Consider the following 18371-nt stretch of genomic DNA (forward strand, 5'->3'; position numbering starts at 1 on the left):
TTTGTGAGTGCCCTGCAGGGAGGTGACTGTGTATCTGAAAGGGATAAATAACATCCAGCACACGGACACACAGACGCACACACGCAATGTATTTGTATTTTGTGTGTATATGCCATGGCTCCTTGAAATATGGAACACATGCTCATAAATATATGTTCCAAATACTATAATGTATTTTTCCAGTAGTGTTGAATATGAAATCAATATCCACCAATGTAAATCTCTTCTCCAGATGTTGGAAGGCATCCACATGGATTCCTTTGACATCTATTACTTTTTGTCTCTTTTTAATGTATTTCTCGTATGCGCTGCATACCTAAAGGAAAGTCGTACAATGTCAATGGGATACCAAGATGGTTTTCACACAGGTGTGGATTCAATCAATCACCCAAAATTGGTTCTACATCCACTTTTAAGGGACCCCTTTAGCATTATTTGACTGGAGATTCATGATACTGTCTCTTGTAAATTCATTTTTTGTTGGTAATATAAAAGACAGATATATTAAATGCTGAATGCATTTTGAGGAACTAATGCAATATTTTGGCTTTCAGTATCATCTCTATGCTGAGGACCTCCACATTTACCTCTGTCTGTCTCTCTCTGTCTGTCTCCCGTCCCGTCCCGTGTCACCAATTGTCTCTCTGCAATCTCCTCCTGGATGTCCCACCATTACCTGAAGCTTTAACATGTCGTAAACAGAACTAATACTCTCTCCCCCACTGCCAACCCTACACCCAAACTCTCCCTCACTGCCAACCCTACACCCAAACTCTCCCTCACTGCCAACCCTACACCCAAACTCTCCCCCACTGCCAACTCTACACCCAAACTCTCCCTCACTGCCAACCCTACACCCAAACTCTCCCTCACTGCCAACCCGACACCCAAACTCTCCCCCACTGCCAACCCTACACCCAAACTCTCCCCCACTGCCAACCCTACACCCAAACTCTCCCTCACTGCCAACCCTACACCCAAACTCTCCCTCACTGCCAACCCTACACCCAAACTCTCCCTCACTGCCAACCCTACACCCAAACTCTCCCTCACTGCCAACCCTACACCCAAACTCTCCCTCACTGCCAAGAACAACACAATCTCAACCGCAGGGCTGGTCCTAGGCTTTGTGGGGCCCAAGGTGGCAGACGGTCTGCAGGGCCCTCCCTAAAAAAAAGTAAAGGGGGCTTATCTTGAAGAGCAGCCCTCCGGCAGCGTCAATGTGGCATGTGATGTCACGCTGCCATGTCAATGTGTCGTCATATGATGTTGCGTCATCTTTTAATGTCGGTCACCATTGTAAGGACCCCCCCCCCCTCGGTGAGAAGCGGTCTAGGGGCCACGCCTCCCCTTCTTTTACCTCCTGTTGGCGCCATGAACCAACTTCCACCCTACTGGAGGGGGGAGCTGAGGAGCGAGCGCAGGGCCCCCCTCCTCTCCCTCCTGTCAGCTCCGGGATCCAACTTTCGCCCGACCGGAGGGGGGAGCTGGAGGGGAGGGGGGAGCTAGAGGGGAGCTGGAGGGGAGGGGGGAGCTGGAGGGGAGGGGGGAGCTGGAGGGGAGGGGGGAGCTGGAGGGGAGGGGGGGGGCATGCTCCCTGCTTCAGCTCCCCCCTCTGGTTGGCTGGAAGTTGGTTCCTGGCGCCAACAGGAGGAGAAAGAGGGAGCGCAGGGCCCCTGAAAGCACGCGGCCTAAGGCGGGCTGCTTTTCTTACCTTGCCCTAAGGCCTGCCCTGCGTCAACACCCCAAGCCCTCCATCTAGAGGTCATACTTGAGTCGGATCTCCTCCATTCCTCACATTCAGTCCTTCACTTAGTCCTGCCGTCTCCACTTCAGAATTATCACTAAGATGCACCTTTTCCTCACTCCTGATGCAACTAAAATCCTAATTCACTTGCTCATCCTGTCCCACCTTGACTACTGCAACCTTCTAGACAGCATTCCCCTTACCCCCGTCCCAACTCCTCTCCATCCAAAATGCTGCTGCCAAGCTCCTCTGCCTCAATCACTGCTTCACTTCTGCTGTTCCACTATGCAAATCCCTCCACTCGCTTCCAATATTCTCTAGGATCAAACTTAAAACCTTAGTCTTGACATACAAAGTTCTCAACGATGCTCCCACCCCCCTAACAGCTCTGCCCTCATGCCTAAACGCCCCCTATGTTCTGCTCTCATGCCTAAACGCCCCCTAACAGCTCTGCCCTCATGCCTAAACGCCCCCTATGTTCTGCTCTCATGCCTAAACGTCCCCTATGGTATGTATGGTATGTCACTCTGTTTATGCCATTTACCTCGCTATCCCCATTATACTGTGGAATATGTTGACGCCTTACAAACACATGATGATAATAGTGCAACCCAGTCTTTTGTGCCTCAGAATGCCGGACCTTGCTAATGTTTGCACACACTTGAATCTCTCTCCTTCTTGAAGGTCTCCAATGGCAGTGGACCCATGTCTGTGTCTTTGGTGGCAGACGAAAACCCGTTCACACAGTCCGCTCTAAGTTCAGATGACTGCTTCATTTTGGATCACGGCTCAGATGGAAAGATCTTTGTATGGAAAGGTTTGTATGAAAATAAAGCACCCGGTCCTTTTAAGGATTACCCATACTTTTTGGTACAAGGGTCTAAAACAGGAGTGGCCAGCTCCAATCCTCAAGGGCCATCAACTGGTCAGGTTTTGTGGTAAGCCTTGCTTCAGCACAGATGATGCAGTCATTGACTGAACCACGGATTGAGCCAATGTTCTGAAGCAGGACTGATTGTGCCCCCTGTGCTGAAGCAGGGATATCCTGAAAACCTGACCTGTTGATGGTGCTTGATGACTGGAGCTGGCCACTCCTGCATAAGCACTTGTAAGTCTACAGAATATTTTCCCTTATCTATTTAGCATACCAGCTAGAGGTCAAGAACCCAAGGTAGGGGTAGATAGAGGTGCACTCACAAACAGACGTTCCTGCCACGGGTGCAATATAGACCACTAGTGTGGTATATTTAAAAAAATAAATACACAAAAGTAAAGCAGGCGCTCCCAAAAAAAAAAGCTATGGTAGAATTATTGAAGGGACCCGTTTGGGTTCCCACACGGACCTTTGTCACACGTTGACAACTGTCCGTGTGAGGACCGACACGTTTTTGGAGACACAAAGGTGCACGCAACTGACCTCTCAAGACAAACCGACCTATACTGTGAATAAAATGACTTGAAAGAATAAATGAGAACCGACGGGATGATTTGTACGAAATGTTTCCTAGGTAAGGGCGCCAACATTGAAGAAAAGAAGATGGCCCTACAAACCGCCACCGAGTTCATCTCAAAAATGGGATATCCCAAACAAACCCAGGTGCAGTAAATCCGACTACGGGGTATGCGTAGTCTAGAGAGATCGAGACGGGTGTCTAGTGATTATTCATTTTATTTGTGGACTTGTTGCAATATAAAGTAGTCCTGACCATTACGGTGTTGGCCTCAAAGTGAAATGCCCATTTCCTTTTCAGTGCACAATATAATAATTTAACCCTTACGCGCCAGAGAGAGCGCAGCACCAGAGTGCCACAACCGCCTTGGCTTAATCATGGCGAGGGGGGGGGGAGGTTCCTCTTGCGTTCTTACTGTAGCCAGATCACGCTGAGCGTTCCATGGGAGAACCCAGAACCCCATCTCCACCAAAAGAATTTAGACTCGGACCATTGATGGAGCCCCTGGAGTACCAGACCCCAAGACGTGGGGGGTACATCATGGGTCACTCAAAGGGTTCAACAACTCCGTGTGCTTTATTTTGCTTTAAATTGTTCTGACGATTACGACATTTTCCTTACAATGCATCGGATCTCAGACGCGCTATTAGAGAGGGTTGAGGTTCCTTACAATGCATCTGATCTCAGACGCGCTATTAGAGAGGGTTGGGGTTCCTTACAATGCATCTGATCTCAGACGCACTATTAGAGAGGGTTGGGGTTCCTTACAATGCATCTGATCTCAGACGCGCTATTAGAGAGGGTTGGGGTTCCTCAGAATTTCACATAGGGTTCCTTAACCAAAACAAGGTTGGAAAAAACTGGTGTAGTTATTGCTGTGGGTGATTTCCAATCTATATAAGCATTTCCCCCATTCACTGTAAATTCCTCTTTCTATCTCCACAGATCCAAGTTCTCCCTGAGAGCGGCGAGACACCACTGTTCAAACAATTCTTCAAGAACTGGCGTGACAAGGACCAAACAGAAGGCATGGGCATCGCGTACATACCCAACAACATTGCCAAGGTTGAGAATGTGCCTTTTGATGTCAGCACTCTGCATGAGTCACCAGCAATGGCTGCCCAACATGGGATGGTGGATAATGGCTCTGGCAAAAAGGAGGTGGGTATTGGGCTATGAGCAGAATGAGTTCACTGCAAGTGCTCAGATCTCATTCTAGATGTTCTGGATTTTGAACAAGAGTTGTATGATTGGATTATTCCTTGTGCTTGTGTGGTCTCTGGATGCTGTGTGCTGGCTGTGTTAAACCCTTGGAAGTCTACTGGTTTTCCATGAAACCTGTCCTGACTTGCTTAGTCTGGTGGTCTCCAAGTGTGACACAGATTTATGACTCAATAAAACATTTAGAGGGGTACACAAAAATACATCAATAAACCTAAAAAGAAATACAAACATTACATGTCTGAAGGGAAACACGGTGTAAAGAGAATCTACTTTAGGAAAGAACTGTCCAATCAGGTTGAGAACTACAAAGAACTACAAGTATTTTAACATAAAACTGGCATTTAATTGAAGTGCTTATTAACAGAATGATGCTGTAAGTATGTTTTAGAGTAGTGATTAATATTTATTTTATTGTGTGGTGTCAACCATATTTGCAAAGGTACAGAAATGTAAAAATACAGGTATGCCTAGGGTTGCCAGGTGTCCAGTATTTGGACACACTGTCCAGTAAAAAATGAGGTAATATTGGACATGTATGTGTCCGGTATTACCTCTCTGGACATAGTGATCAGATTGGGGTGGAGTGGCTTCGGGATTTCCCTGCACAGGGAGAGAGAAGGGCTGTTAATAGGGGACTGGGCAGCTTCTTCCATCTTGATTGGCTGCTGCTGGTTTATACAGCCAATCAGGGGAAGGTGTCAGGAGACGGGTGTTGCCAAGGAGGAGAGGTAACAGCATTGTGTGTGTGTGTGTCTGTCTGTCTGTCTTGAGCACGTCACACCTTTCACCATTTTTGGAGACGTCACCTGGCAACCCTAGAATAGGGCCAGGTATAACAGTAAGAAAAGGAAATAGGATGTCCCTGTCCTCACAATTTAAGCTTTTGCTGGGATGATGAACTGGAAGTACAATTTTACTGAAATGTTTGAGCCTCGCCTCTCACCCCAGACTATATTTGGCAGCTCTGCAAAACCTTCATGAAGTAAAATATAATCAGTTGTTTGCGCAGCATGTTGTGTCTCTTGATTTTTAATAATAAAATTTAAAAAAAAAAAAACCTTTTCCCCATTTGACCCCCTGGGAACAATAGTCAGATTTTTCTCTGTGCAATTTCCCTTTCATCCACGAGGTGGCGACCAAGGATCAGCACTATAGAGAATGTTGCAAAGTGTTGCCAATATCCTGGTGCTCTGACTGTTCCATTTTTTTTTTTTGGCAGATCTGGCGCATTGAAGGCCCTGAGAAAGTGCCGGTGGCTGCTTCCCAATATGGCCAGTTCTACGGAGGAGACAGTTACATCATTTTATACCATTACAGCCATGGTGGGAAGCAAGGACAGATTATCTACACTTGGTAAATGCAATGACTGTTGGTTTCCATTGCAGTGTTTCACAGCCTGTTCTGAAGCATTACTGGGTTCCCCTCACTCCCTTTCCTCTCCGAAGTCCCTAAATAGAACGTGAAGACACAAGTTAATGTGAATGAAAGGACATGTTCAGTGCTGGGGTTTAAAATAAGTTGGGAGGCTTTCAACTCTGAACTGGCTGAGATGATCCCCTGGTTATGGTGGAACAGTTCATACTAGTTTAAAGAACCAGCACGCCGGAAGATGTTCTTTGGACCTGAGGCCAGGAGGTGGTGTTCACTGAGTAGAATACAACAAGCTTTATTTATTAATCTACACTTTATTTTTATTTTTACCATCTTTTATCTCGGTGTCAATCATCATGGTGTGGATAGTCTACAGTCATGATACCTACTTATGTACTTCAGTATTAATCATGTTTATTATAGAAAGATTGACGGGATTAATATCCCATGCAGGTACTGTATGTATTACCAATTCGCAATAAAGAAAGATGAAATGCTGAGCCAGGATTTGAACCCGTGTCCAGGTGTTTAAGGTGTCTTAGACAGCGAGTCTATCTCTGTCTAATTCTTAATTTATAGTGGGATTAGCGATTTTTGCTTTTAAGAGCATGCTTGGAAAAAGGAAATAAATGTCATGGGTACATGGGGGAGACGGTTTTCCTTTATGGAACCGATGCTCGGGGAGGAATTTGTCCACTGACCAAAGGTGACTCTCTGTTGTGGTTATTCCATTCCAGGCAGGGAGCCGATTCCACGAAGGATGAGATAGCTGCTTCTGCCTTCCTGAGCACCCAGCTGGATGAGGAACTGGGTGGCGTACCAGTACAGGTGATTAGTAACATACACATCATGGGAAATTGTCACTTTCTACGGCTTTTTGGATTGGGTCCCCGGCCAATGCCCGTTTGATCATCAGCCACAGATGATCATGGTAAGGGGGGAGTGAAAGGGAACTCGTCTTTTAGTCCCTCTTACTTAGTGCGAGAATTGCTGATCCAGCCTTACACCGGGGGATTGGATTAAAGGTGCGTTCGTTGTTGCACAAGGTCAAAAATCCACTTTCGTACATATTTGTGAGGTGGACACGGAGATGCTTCAGTTGAGCTACAAAGCGTGTGCCTGGTCCCGCATAGGACAGTATGCCCCATCAAACAAAAGTGCACTTTGAAAGGCAAGGGTTCACTCCTGACCTGTTTCCTCTGCTGCCATCATGCAATAACGGGGGAAGTTGAGTGAGTGGAACTAAACCGGAGAGAGGCAATTTAAACTCCTTAAGCTTTATAATATATTTAACCATTGAAGGGCTTGAGGTGCATGTAGTATATGCCTGGCTCCCATATTACTGTAGTGATTAAGATTATTATTAGAATGACTTGGTACAGAACATTTGGCTGTGGGAGATGATACCAGTATAACATAAAACAATGTCGGTGTACAATAGGTAGAGCAGTATACAGTGCGTGATGTAAAAGATCATGAGATGTTGCGCAGCCCATCGTAAATATGCACAGAATAGGGAACCGTTGAGTCAGGGTGTCTGAATATAAGCTGCATTATTTACAATGTGACTGTATTACGAGGGAAGATTGCAATATGTGTCGTCCTGATTGTGAAAGCGTTGCACAACCACTCCAGCACTTTGATTAGTGTCACCAGGTACGAGGCATCAGGGCTGCAAACTGTCACAGGACACATCACAACCCAGTCACTTAACTGTGATGTGTAAGGCAGGGGGGGCTCAACTCCAGTCCTTAAGCCCCCTCCACCCCCAGGTCAGGTTTTCAGGATATCCCTGCTTCAGCACAGGTGGCTTGAGGACTGGAGTAGAGCACCCCTGGTGTAAGCTATATTAGGGCTTGGCACCGCTTAATAAATATGGCCCTTTGTGCTACCTAACCATACCCCTCTATGATCTGAGAGCCTGCTTTGCTAGTGGGACATCTGATATTGATCCCCAAATGATCTTCTTCAATGGGGCTTTCTGCGGGATACCGGTGATACGGCGCTCTAGCAGCTTGTAAAATAAGGCCAAAGTGTTTCATTATAACAATCATTGAATGTGTTGATGCTACTACTGAAGATTAGAATAAGTTTTGTGTGGGTTCCCTCGTCGCCAGGAGCCTTACATGATGCGACACCGCGTCCGTAACAGGATCCTGCCGTAAATATCACAAAGCTTTGTCAGGGCTGCCATATAAAATGGAACAAGAGTTAGTGACGCCTGGCCAGAGGGTACAGCAATGTATACACCGCCATATCCTGGAGGACCCCACTATTTCACTGGTAGTGAACGGTTTAATGGTTTTCTGGGCTGGATAATAAATCCAACGACACAGAGGAGACCTCTTTGCATATTGAATTGGGGGCAAAATGGTGTAGTAGGTAATGGCCCCTCTATCTCTGTTTAAAAACACAATGTGTTAAAATCAGCTATGCTCCTTTAATATTAACAATGCATATACACATTTTAGTGTGTGGTTATAGTATCGTATTACCCATTGGGCAGTTAGTCGCTGGGGTAGAATTATACGTTTGCTTGGTCACTGTAGGCTTCTCTATGGGTTCCAGTCCTTGTGTATTGAGTGACTTGGTCCACTAAATACTGTCATTACTTTGTCACTTCTCAGTTCTAGCTCTATGTTGTCACTTCTGTTGTCTTGTAAGTGTACTGTACATTGTTGCAGTGACTGTTGATGTCCCTTTCTCTTGCATTTCTGCAGCTTCGGTGCAAGTCACTAATTAGAACACTTGCACCTAACTTTTCTTCCCTTGCAGAGCTCTCGTGGGGGCCCCAGAACCCAGGTATTTTGCATGTCCGGGCTTGAGTAGTTGGCACACAAGTTCCTGCCCATGGATCATTGAGCGTGTAGCTGCATGTAGTTTTGGAAGAGTAGAACATGCTTGTATTGCACTAACATAGAAGTGTAGTCGTGGGTGTGATCACCTGTTTGGTTGTGACTACTCACCACGCTTTTGTTCAAAGTCTGTAATGGAAAAACACTTATTAACTAGTTGTGTTGCCATATTTGTACTTTGATCCAATTGTATGTTACAATTGGGTATTCCGGTTTCTGGTGTTTACCTTATTTGTAAAAAAAATCAATTTAATTTTTTTTATGTTTTTCCAGTGTTTCCACTTTATTAAAAAAAAACAAATCTGTATTTATTAGAATTAACAGTAGGGGAAAATGACACCTTTTTGAATTTTGGTGTTTATTGCAGCAGGGGGGGGGGGATGCTTCATTTCCAGTTTTTATCACTTTTAACTGGAAGGGCAAGATGATCTGTTGGTAGTGTTTTTAAAACCAGAGACATAACATAAAACACAGACAAAGCTCAGTGCACATCCAGAAAAACTTATATACGGTACAGTGCCTAAATATACATGTATAAATAACTAATAAATAAAATGGTCTTTTAGTTTAACATTTTGGCCAAATTGTTGTAAGCCCATGAGCCAAACTTCACGGCAGACCACGTTTCAAGGGTCCCTACACTAATATAGATTCTTAATAACCTGTGCATTGCCAGGAAGAATGATTTATAATAAATCTGTCAATATAAGTTGCAAAAGTTCTAAGTCTGATTGAAGCTTTTATTAACCTGTACATTACCAGGAAAAGCACTCTGTAATAGATTTGTCACAATCACACTGCATGCAGGCAAGTTCCCCTGATAGTTGGAGATGCCATGGAGTGAGCTTTTAACCATTTAAATGTGGGAGGGAGTGAGCTTCAATTGGATAGGAGGTTGCCACCCTCCAAAACAGCCAAGACTAGCTGCACAAGAATTATAAAACATACAGAACACCTACAAGCTCAAATTGAACCCCCAAAATACCCACAACATAGTGTTTTTAAATTGGAAACCTACAACCGGAATGCCCAGTAAATAATAGCACTATCGAGTGCTTTGCACAGAGCGTTTCGTCATTACTAACGCAAGCCGTGGCTGTTTTGCTTATTTGGACTTCCAGTGTTTTGACTAACTTTTTCTGTTTTTCTATTGATAACGTGATTGTCACAATAAAAGTGTAGGCGAGATGATAAACTGTAGGACGTGTTTTACAAGGCTGGTTTTATAATATCACGCTGTGTACTTAGTGCCAAGACTTTTTTTTCTCCCATTATTGATTAATTCTGGTAGGCAACCAACTGCCTTCCACAAACTGTAGTCCTTCTAACCTAAGGCTAAGGCCCCGCTCCCAGAGTCAGCGCACCCGCACTGCTGACAGGCGGTGCGCTGAGATACACAGACCGCGATATGCGGTCTGTAGGGAGCGGGAGCCGGAGTGGGAGGTGGGCGGGAGGTGGGAGGTTTGACAGGGAGGGGGGGCGTGGCTTGAGCGGAGGGACCCGCTACTCTCCCCCCCCCTCCCTCCACGGACTGCAGGAGGGAGCTGCTACTCTCCCCCCCCCTTCCCTCCACGGACTCGGGCTGGAGCACTCATACATACACACACACACACATACACACAGGCAGGCAGGCACTCACGCACTCATACACACACGCGCGCACACACATGCAGGCACTCACTCACGCACTCACGCACTCACACACACACACACACACACACAGACAGAGGCAGGCACTCAGGCACACACATACACACACACACAGACATTCACGCACGCACTCAGACACACACATACACACACACACACAGACAGGCACGCACCTGCTTTCACTCCACACTCCTCCCCGCTCCACGAAGCCTCTCCTCCTCCCGAAGCCTCCCCTCCCCATTGGCTCACAGCCACACCACGTGACGCGTCAACGCTAGGAAACACCATTCTCTTGTGTCTCCTAGCGGCTGACGCGCCACAGCGTGTAGTCAGCTGTGCCGCCAGGGGGGACCGGGACCGGCTCGCGAGGATTCCCCTGCTGGTGGGGAACTCGCTACATTGCCGCCCGCGCCAACGAGCGCAGCGGGACCGAGGCCTAAGCCAGGCAAGGAAACTGTTAAAGCATTGAGAACCCGTGAGTACCATTCTCTGACTTCCTGATTTTTAAGGCTGCTGTTTTGGGAAGCAGAATGGGGACAAAGTCACTTGTGCTCACAGCAGACGTTCTCATTTCTATCACCGAACTGGACTAGTAGCATTTCAGACTTGGAGTATTATGCAGTGTTGGAAAGGTTTGTATTTCCCGGTGCAGATGTAAGAGGAAGACCACCAATAATTAATCGTGTATTCCAAGTATGTATAATCGCCTGCTGTGTCAGAAAGTCCTGCAGTGCATTCACTTGCCCTGGGATGCTTGACCGGCTCCCATCAAAGTGGTTATAAAGAATATTCCGACGTGGATTCTTTGAGCAAAGCCCAGCAGCACTGCAGTGCAGCTCGATTGCAGATATCCACTGGGACACCAGCATAGTGGAGGTAGCTGCTACCCCTATAAATAAGCCAAAGGTGGATTGATGGTTTAAGTTACACATTAAATAAGTTGTTGTGGGTTAAACGTGACAAAAACCCTCCACCATACAGTGAACAGGAAATACCACTCGTGAGCACATTTGCATGTCCGCAATCCTGCCTATCCCCATTATCTCTTGGCATGCAGTGCTTCAACGTTGTATAACCAGCCTCGAGCTGATGAGACCTAAAGGTCGAAATAGCTGTCTGTGAGTAGGTTTACTGGCTTTCCACTTCATTATCCCAGGCTGTGCTGAAAAGGCAGGCAGGCATAAAGTTATAGGGGTCTGTGTTAAAATGGACAGGAAGCAAAAAATTATACACTGCGAGTGCTCATTTGCATGTCATTACCCAGAATCCCTGGCTGCAGTGGACGCATTGCATGTGAAGAGATAATGGGGAAAGACCGGGTTGCAGACCTGACGAGATGTGAATTGACTCACAAAGTGGAATTTCTGTTTGCTGTACACTGGTTTAAGTTGCCAAGAGGCTGGGACAAACCTCGGTTAACAGATGTAGGTGCAGATCGGGGAGAAGTCACCAGACCCACAAACAAGTGAATAAGGCGACTTACGTAAGCAGAAAGCGGTGAAATTGCAGTTACTTCTGTTGCAGGAAATGGCGCGTGCTTCCTGTTTTAATAAACAAGGTGGTTATTGTATTTTTAATTTTTTTTTAAGCCAGTATTAGGTTTTATTAACCTATTTAGAGGTAGAAAAGCCGGTACAGCTTAGCTCACACGTAGATCTCAAATTATCTTTTCCAATATGTGTATTAAAGCAGCAGTCCAGGCAGTATTGTACATGTGTATTCAACTCTTAATGCAATGTTTTTTATTGGTTTTTATATACCGAGCATCCTTTGATATGTATAGCAGGTTTTAGTAACGTCCCCAGCAGTGCAAGATATTTGCAACACTTTCCTGTTTGTGACCATTTGTTGTCAATGTTCCCAGCCGTTTGAGCTTCAAACTGTAACAATAGATAATGTTACCTTTGTATAAGAATACATCTGTAGCTGCTGAGTTACACTGACTGAATGATTTGAAACTGAAAGGCGGCCATTTAGTGAACCCTGGGACGTAGGATCTTTGCTTCGTTCTCCCGTGATCGATCAGCAATCGGTAGCTTAGGTAATTAGATGTCAATAAATGAATTCAAAGGCTGCATAGTTAAAAAAAAAAAAAAAATAAGTGCTGCTTGGGGCTGCCTCTTTTTAAATATATGTAATATTTCTGATCTCTGAAGAAATTACGCTAATTTAACCCTTTCCACACCATAGCGCAGACCCCTTAAATCCCCTCTGTTTTTGTGCAGACTAGTAAAGGATCAGGCCAGTAGCCCAGAAATGTGATACAGATCCATCTGGCACTGAAGTAGTTAAAAGTGCCGGATTTAATTGTTCTGTAAAAAAAATGACATCAAATAAAGCACTCGGTCCCTGATTCACAATACGCGTTGTTTTGCAAAACCGCTTTGCTGCAATGTGCATTTTTGTATGTCCCATCATCTAGGTTTTAAAACTGAATCCCTTTTATTATAGTGTATGAAACTGTAAAACTAGATGTATATCGCTTCAAGAACAATCCTTAATCCCGGACCCTGTGGCTTTTAGCCCCTTTTTCACATCTTATCCAGATTTCTGCATTAGATGTTGTTAAATATTGTGTGAAGAAGTGAAGCGCTATTCAGTGTATTGAAACCGCTTCACCAGACGCTAATCATGGGTTTAGAAATTGACATTTATTTTTTTAAACATCTTGCACATTAGCTGACTCTACACCAGGGATGAAAGGAATGCGCATCCAGTACAATAAGTCTTAGTCATGTTGGTCCTCAAAGTTGTGGTCGTTTTATGATCGGTGATGAAAGCTTTTTGTTGCCTGGAAGGACCTCTTATGACACTAATCCCACTGGTGACATTTGGGGTGCCGATAGTCAAGTGGTTTCCAACGTGTTAATACCTTGAGATAATTTCCAATAAAATGGGGCGCCATGATAGTTGTAGGATCGTAGAAGAAACTCCAGGTCTGGCCTCTTGTACCACATTCCTATGACCTCAATATCAGTTCAGAGGATATCTAATGGTATTTCTTGGAAAGTACAGCCCCTGATTGTAGCCAGAGTATGTGTTGAGGAGTTGCCAGTGGTATTGTCCAATGAGCTCAGATGAACAGTTACTGTACTCAAATGACTCACAGTGGCTACTTTTAGTAAGACGAATTCCATTTCAACATTACAGCACTTGGGGTTCAAGTCACTCTTAGATTTAACAGCCTCATAAGACAACTAATTGTTGTTTTGCATTGGTCAACACGTAACCATTTCATTGAGGAAACCTGAAGCCATTACAGACGTGCTGGCCTCCTAAAATGTGCTGCCACATACCACAACTGACACTATTTATGTTGTACCTAATTTAGCCCATAGAGCAGCTGCAGAGTGCATGGGGTTAAAACACTGTGAGATACAGTATACTGTAAACTCTGAAATTCTACACTCCTGTGTATACTCGTTTTTTATGTGCTTCTCCAGCAAGTTCTACAGGCATTTCCAAAAGAGAAAAATGTTTACAGAAAATCATGCTCTACTATTGATCTTCAAGGTCACCAGTTGTTCCCAGACAAGGTCAGACACTGGTTAAGCATCATTTTATCCTTTGTATTTTTCCATAACAGGTCCGCGTGGTGCAAGGCAAAGAACCTGCTCATTTGATGAGTCTGTTTGGTGGGAAGCCCTTGGTTGTCTACAAAGGAGGAACCTCAAGAGCAGAAGGTCAGACACAGGCTGCAGATACTCGCTTGTTCCAGATCCGCGCTTCCTCTTCTGGATTTTCCAGAGCAGTAGAGGTATGGAATATTCATTACATAGGTTGAACAATTGTATGTACACACACACACACACGGCACTCCAAATGCAGTGTGTGTGCGTGTGTGTATTTGTTTTTTTTACTGGGTGGCAATTGGTACATTAAAAGCTTATACATGGAGGTTTGATTCAATACCTTCACCAATGTTTCAATCTATTTTTACCTTTCCACTGTTGTGAAATTGAAAAGGATGGCAGCGAACCACCAGTGATGGTGGGCAACCAAGCTGTCTGTGATTGTACTTATTCTGCCCTTGTAGAGTTTACCACATTTAACTGGAGTTGAACTCCTTGAGTGGAAGAGGAGACACAAACGCATTGCAAATCAATGCATGGCAGGCACCCGTGACACGCAAGGAATTCATGCGTGTTTTTTGTTGTTGTTCTTTTTTAAACATTGATGGAATTATTTTGCCTGATTATTCTAAAATGTTTTATTGATTTTTAACCCCATGTTTAAAAATTGTTCCCGGCCAGCTTGCATTAACATGTGCGGAAAGCATATATTGTTGAAGGTGCATTTTCACGTATTGTTGGGGAAACTTTGCACAAACCTTAATTTTAACTTGGCCCACATTTCCTGTTGACTTATGTGAGATTTCCCCCCCCCCCCCCACCCCCCTTGCGCAGCTGCAACTCTAAATATTTCATAAAGGTGGAATCGGCAGATCACTATTTCTTCTTCTTTTGTTTCACAAGGTGTTCTCTTCCTTTCATTCTCAATATTTTGTGTTCTTAAGGCCACTGTTACTTGCTGATGTGTTGTAGGTGGATGCAGTTGCTAGTAATTTGAACTCCAATGATGCCTATGTGCTGAAGACGCCCTCTGCTGCCTACCAGTGGATTGGCCAAGGTTCTAGTGACGCTGAGAAACGGGGTGCCAAGGAGTTACTAAATATCCTGGGAGCATCCGGTTCACAAATAGCAGAGGGGAGGGAGACTGGTAAGTGCACGATGAGCATTGCCAACAGATGAATGTAACCCCTTCCAGACATTTTAATAGATTATGTACAGTGGGAACCAGAAATGCAATGGAGTAGTGTTGCAGGCTCATCTGGTATCGACGGGGCTACAGCTGTATTTTCACATGCATACATACATGCATACATACATACATACATACATACAACACCTTGATACATACATACAACACAGTGATACATACATACAACACCTTGATACATACATACATACAACACCTTGATACATACATACATACAACACCTTGATACATACATACATACATACATACAACACCTTGATACATACATACATACAACACCTTGATACATACATACATACAACACCTTGATACATACATACATACAACACCTTGATACATACATACATACATACATACATACATACAACACCTTGATACATACATACATAAAACACCTTGATACATACATACAACACCTTGATACATACATACAACACCTTGATACATACATACAACACCTTGATACATACATACAACACCTTGATAAATACAACTGACATTCAATAGTAAAGTAAAAGTCACTCTAACAACACAAGTTATCCACAAAACACAGTATAAATTACTGGCCTACAAGAATCAACATACAGACCCCACCATCCCCAATACTGATACAGACACCACCCTCACCTATAACCATACGCACAGCACCACGGCATACAGTATGATTAAATCTCGCGCTTTTACCAGTGTCTGTGCAGATCGCTATACGTGGAGAGAACCCTCAGTGTGCGCCTGTTCCTGAGCCCAATGTGGGGCCGTGCATGTAAAAAGTGCCCAAATGCACACCGCTTGTACAGACCGCAGGGGTAGTAAAGTGTTCAATCACTGTGGTGCCTTCGGAAGTCACGGCCCACCCATATCTGCAAAGCATTGTGGGGCGTGACTTCGGAAGGCACCACAGTGATCAACGGGCCTTTTTAAACACGCTGTCTCCCATCGGGTTCAGGAACAAATTCGTGCTCACGGGGCCACTCGCCCCATAATTTCCCCACTCATGGACGCGTGCATTTTTCGCACTGCGTGCTTTCCACATCCTGCAATTATATGCAACGCTCTTCAACCTCTATCTCGTATTACGTGCGCTGGAACACGGCTCTTATTGGCAGAAAGCGTGGTGGGGGCGTGTATACACCATTTATTTAACGAGGCTCGTTTTAAAGCCCACTGTCGGTGCACGTCGGTGTATTTGCCTCTTTTGCTTGACATCTAGTATGTGGATATACGGCTTTAAATATCTGTGCTACGTTTAAATGCCTTTGCCATATTCCCACCTGGGCTGTACATGTAAAAGAGCTTTCTAGTCCGATATTTGGTAGAGCGCCGCCCTGCGGGTTTCCATAAAATTTACACTGGAATTGGCAAGGTGTTCTGTTATACTGTCTATGTCAGGGTGGCCAACTCCAGTCCTCAAGGGCCACCAACAGGCCAGGTTTTCTGGATATCCCTGCTTTAGCACAGATGGCACGTCATTCTGACTGATTGGACCACCTGTGCTGAAGCAGGGATATCCTGAAAACCTGACCTGTTGGTGGCCCTTGAGGACTGGAGTTGGCCACTCCTATTTTTAGACCATTGTATCAAAAAGTATGGTTAATCCATAAAGGACGGTGTGCTTCATTTTAATACCAACCTTTCCATACAACGAACTTTCCATCCGAACCGTGATCCAAAATAAGGCAGTCATCTGAACTTGGAGCGGACCGTGTAAGTCATAATGACTGAACCAATAATTAAGCCACCTGTGCTGAAGCAGGAATAACTCTGAAAACCTGACCTGTTAGTGGCCCTTGAGGACTGGAGTTGCCCACCCCTGGCACACGTTGATAATGTTTTCTTTGCAGACGACTTCTGGGGAGCGTTGGGTGGAAAAGCAGCTTACCGCACCTCCGCCAGACTGAAGGACAAATTGAATGCTCACCCGCTTCGCCTGTTCGCCTGTTCTAATAAAACGGGACGTTTCATTGTAAGTGTGCTTGGGGGACCGTGGAACGGAACAAGCAGATCGTGTGATATTTCCATGTTCAGTGTGTACACCGGTTGACAAGTCAATGATCTGAAGCCGCCCTATTGTCCACTTATTTTCAACACCGTTTCTTCATCTAGATTGAGGAAGTCCCAGGAGAAATCACCCAGGAGGACCTTGCCACTGATGATGTCATGCTTCTGGACACATGGGATCAGGTATTTAGAGAGCCACTTACTTGGCGACTTTTATTTTAAATATTTCTGACAGTGGTATTTCAAATAATTGTCTCTTAACAATCTTCTTGGTACTTGTGTTGGTTTGCTAATTGGCGAGAAGTATTGCATTATATCCTTATTAGACATGAGCATCCCTTTATCTGTGTTATAATGTTCCAGGTGTTTGTCTGGATTGGTAACGAAGCCCTAGAGGAAGAGAAAAAAGAGGCCCTGGCATCAGGTAAGCTGCGCTCTCTCTAACTTGTCATACTGCATTGTTCCCAGGTTTCAATCGAGAAGACTTCATTGCCTTTGTTCAATTGTATTTAGGCCCTTCTGAGATATTGGCAAAACTCTTAATATCTCAACACTGGAAGCAAAGTATTGAAAAAAAAACCTATCATTATCGCCCTAGAATATTGATGGAATGGTTTGTTAGAGGCAGTTTAAATCCAGCATGGAAATGCTCTAACTCTGCAGGTGCAAGGGGCGTATTCAGGGCGAGGGCTTAAGTATGTATATATGTATATATGTATAGCTTTTATTTATATAGCGCCATGCAGGTACATGGCGCTTTACAATACACATGATATTCCCGTTATGTGTTATAATATTATAAGCGCTTGAGACCTAAAACAATAGGAAAATAGTCCCTGCCCCGAAGAGCTTACAATCTAAGTGGTAAGTGGGGAAACTTGGAGACAAAAAGGGATAAAAAATCTGCCATCTCTAATGTCGCCACCTACCCTCCGCCCTCCAGTTCTTTCCCATTTGTTGCCCCATGTCACCACCTCTTGCACCCCCCCGACGTGATGTCACCCCCTTTTTACCCAAGACTATTGTAGTCGGTTTACCTACTCGCCACTAATAATATTTGTGCAGATTAGGGTTTTGATTAGTTCATTACACTATCTTCCAACCTCTGCTGTGAGAATAGGATTCTTATAATAAGTTAAGCAGAAGATAACAAAACAGAATTGAAATTAATTATTATAGGAAACACTATGAGGAAACTAGATATCTCTGCTCTACCTTTTATAGAATGTGAGATGTTGCCAACTGCTCTAGTAGCTAATGTATTCCTTCTCCGAGGCTATTTCATGCTTGGTCAAA

General features: G+C 44.6%; 1 protein-coding gene across 5 annotated transcripts in view; it reads left to right on the forward strand.

The window, feature by feature from the left end:
• Positions 1–18371, forward strand: part of GSN (gelsolin) — a 51508-nt gene that overhangs the window by 28177 nt on the left and 4960 nt on the right. For 3 of the 5 annotated variants that reach the window (XM_075578965.1, XM_075578962.1, XM_075578963.1), the window contains 11 exons: positions 2432–2564; positions 3256–3344; positions 4144–4359; positions 5642–5775; positions 6531–6621; positions 8569–8595; positions 13885–14055; positions 14843–15017; positions 16919–17040; positions 17181–17258; positions 17439–17499. In XM_075578965.1, the coding sequence (XP_075435080.1) occupies positions 2432–2564; positions 3256–3344; positions 4144–4359; positions 5642–5775; positions 6531–6621; positions 8569–8595; positions 13885–14055; positions 14843–15017; positions 16919–17040; positions 17181–17258; positions 17439–17499 (1297 nt within the window). The remainder of the gene's footprint in view (positions 1–2431; positions 2565–3255; positions 3345–4143; positions 4360–5641; positions 5776–6530; positions 6622–8568; positions 8596–13884; positions 14056–14842; positions 15018–16918; positions 17041–17180; positions 17259–17438; positions 17500–18371) is intronic. The other 2 variants (XM_075578964.1, XM_075578966.1) reach the window with 1 other exon arrangement.

This window comes from Ascaphus truei, chromosome 21, assembly GCF_040206685.1.
Source record: "Ascaphus truei isolate aAscTru1 chromosome 21, aAscTru1.hap1, whole genome shotgun sequence".
NCBI lineage: Eukaryota > Metazoa > Chordata > Amphibia > Anura > Ascaphidae > Ascaphus > Ascaphus truei.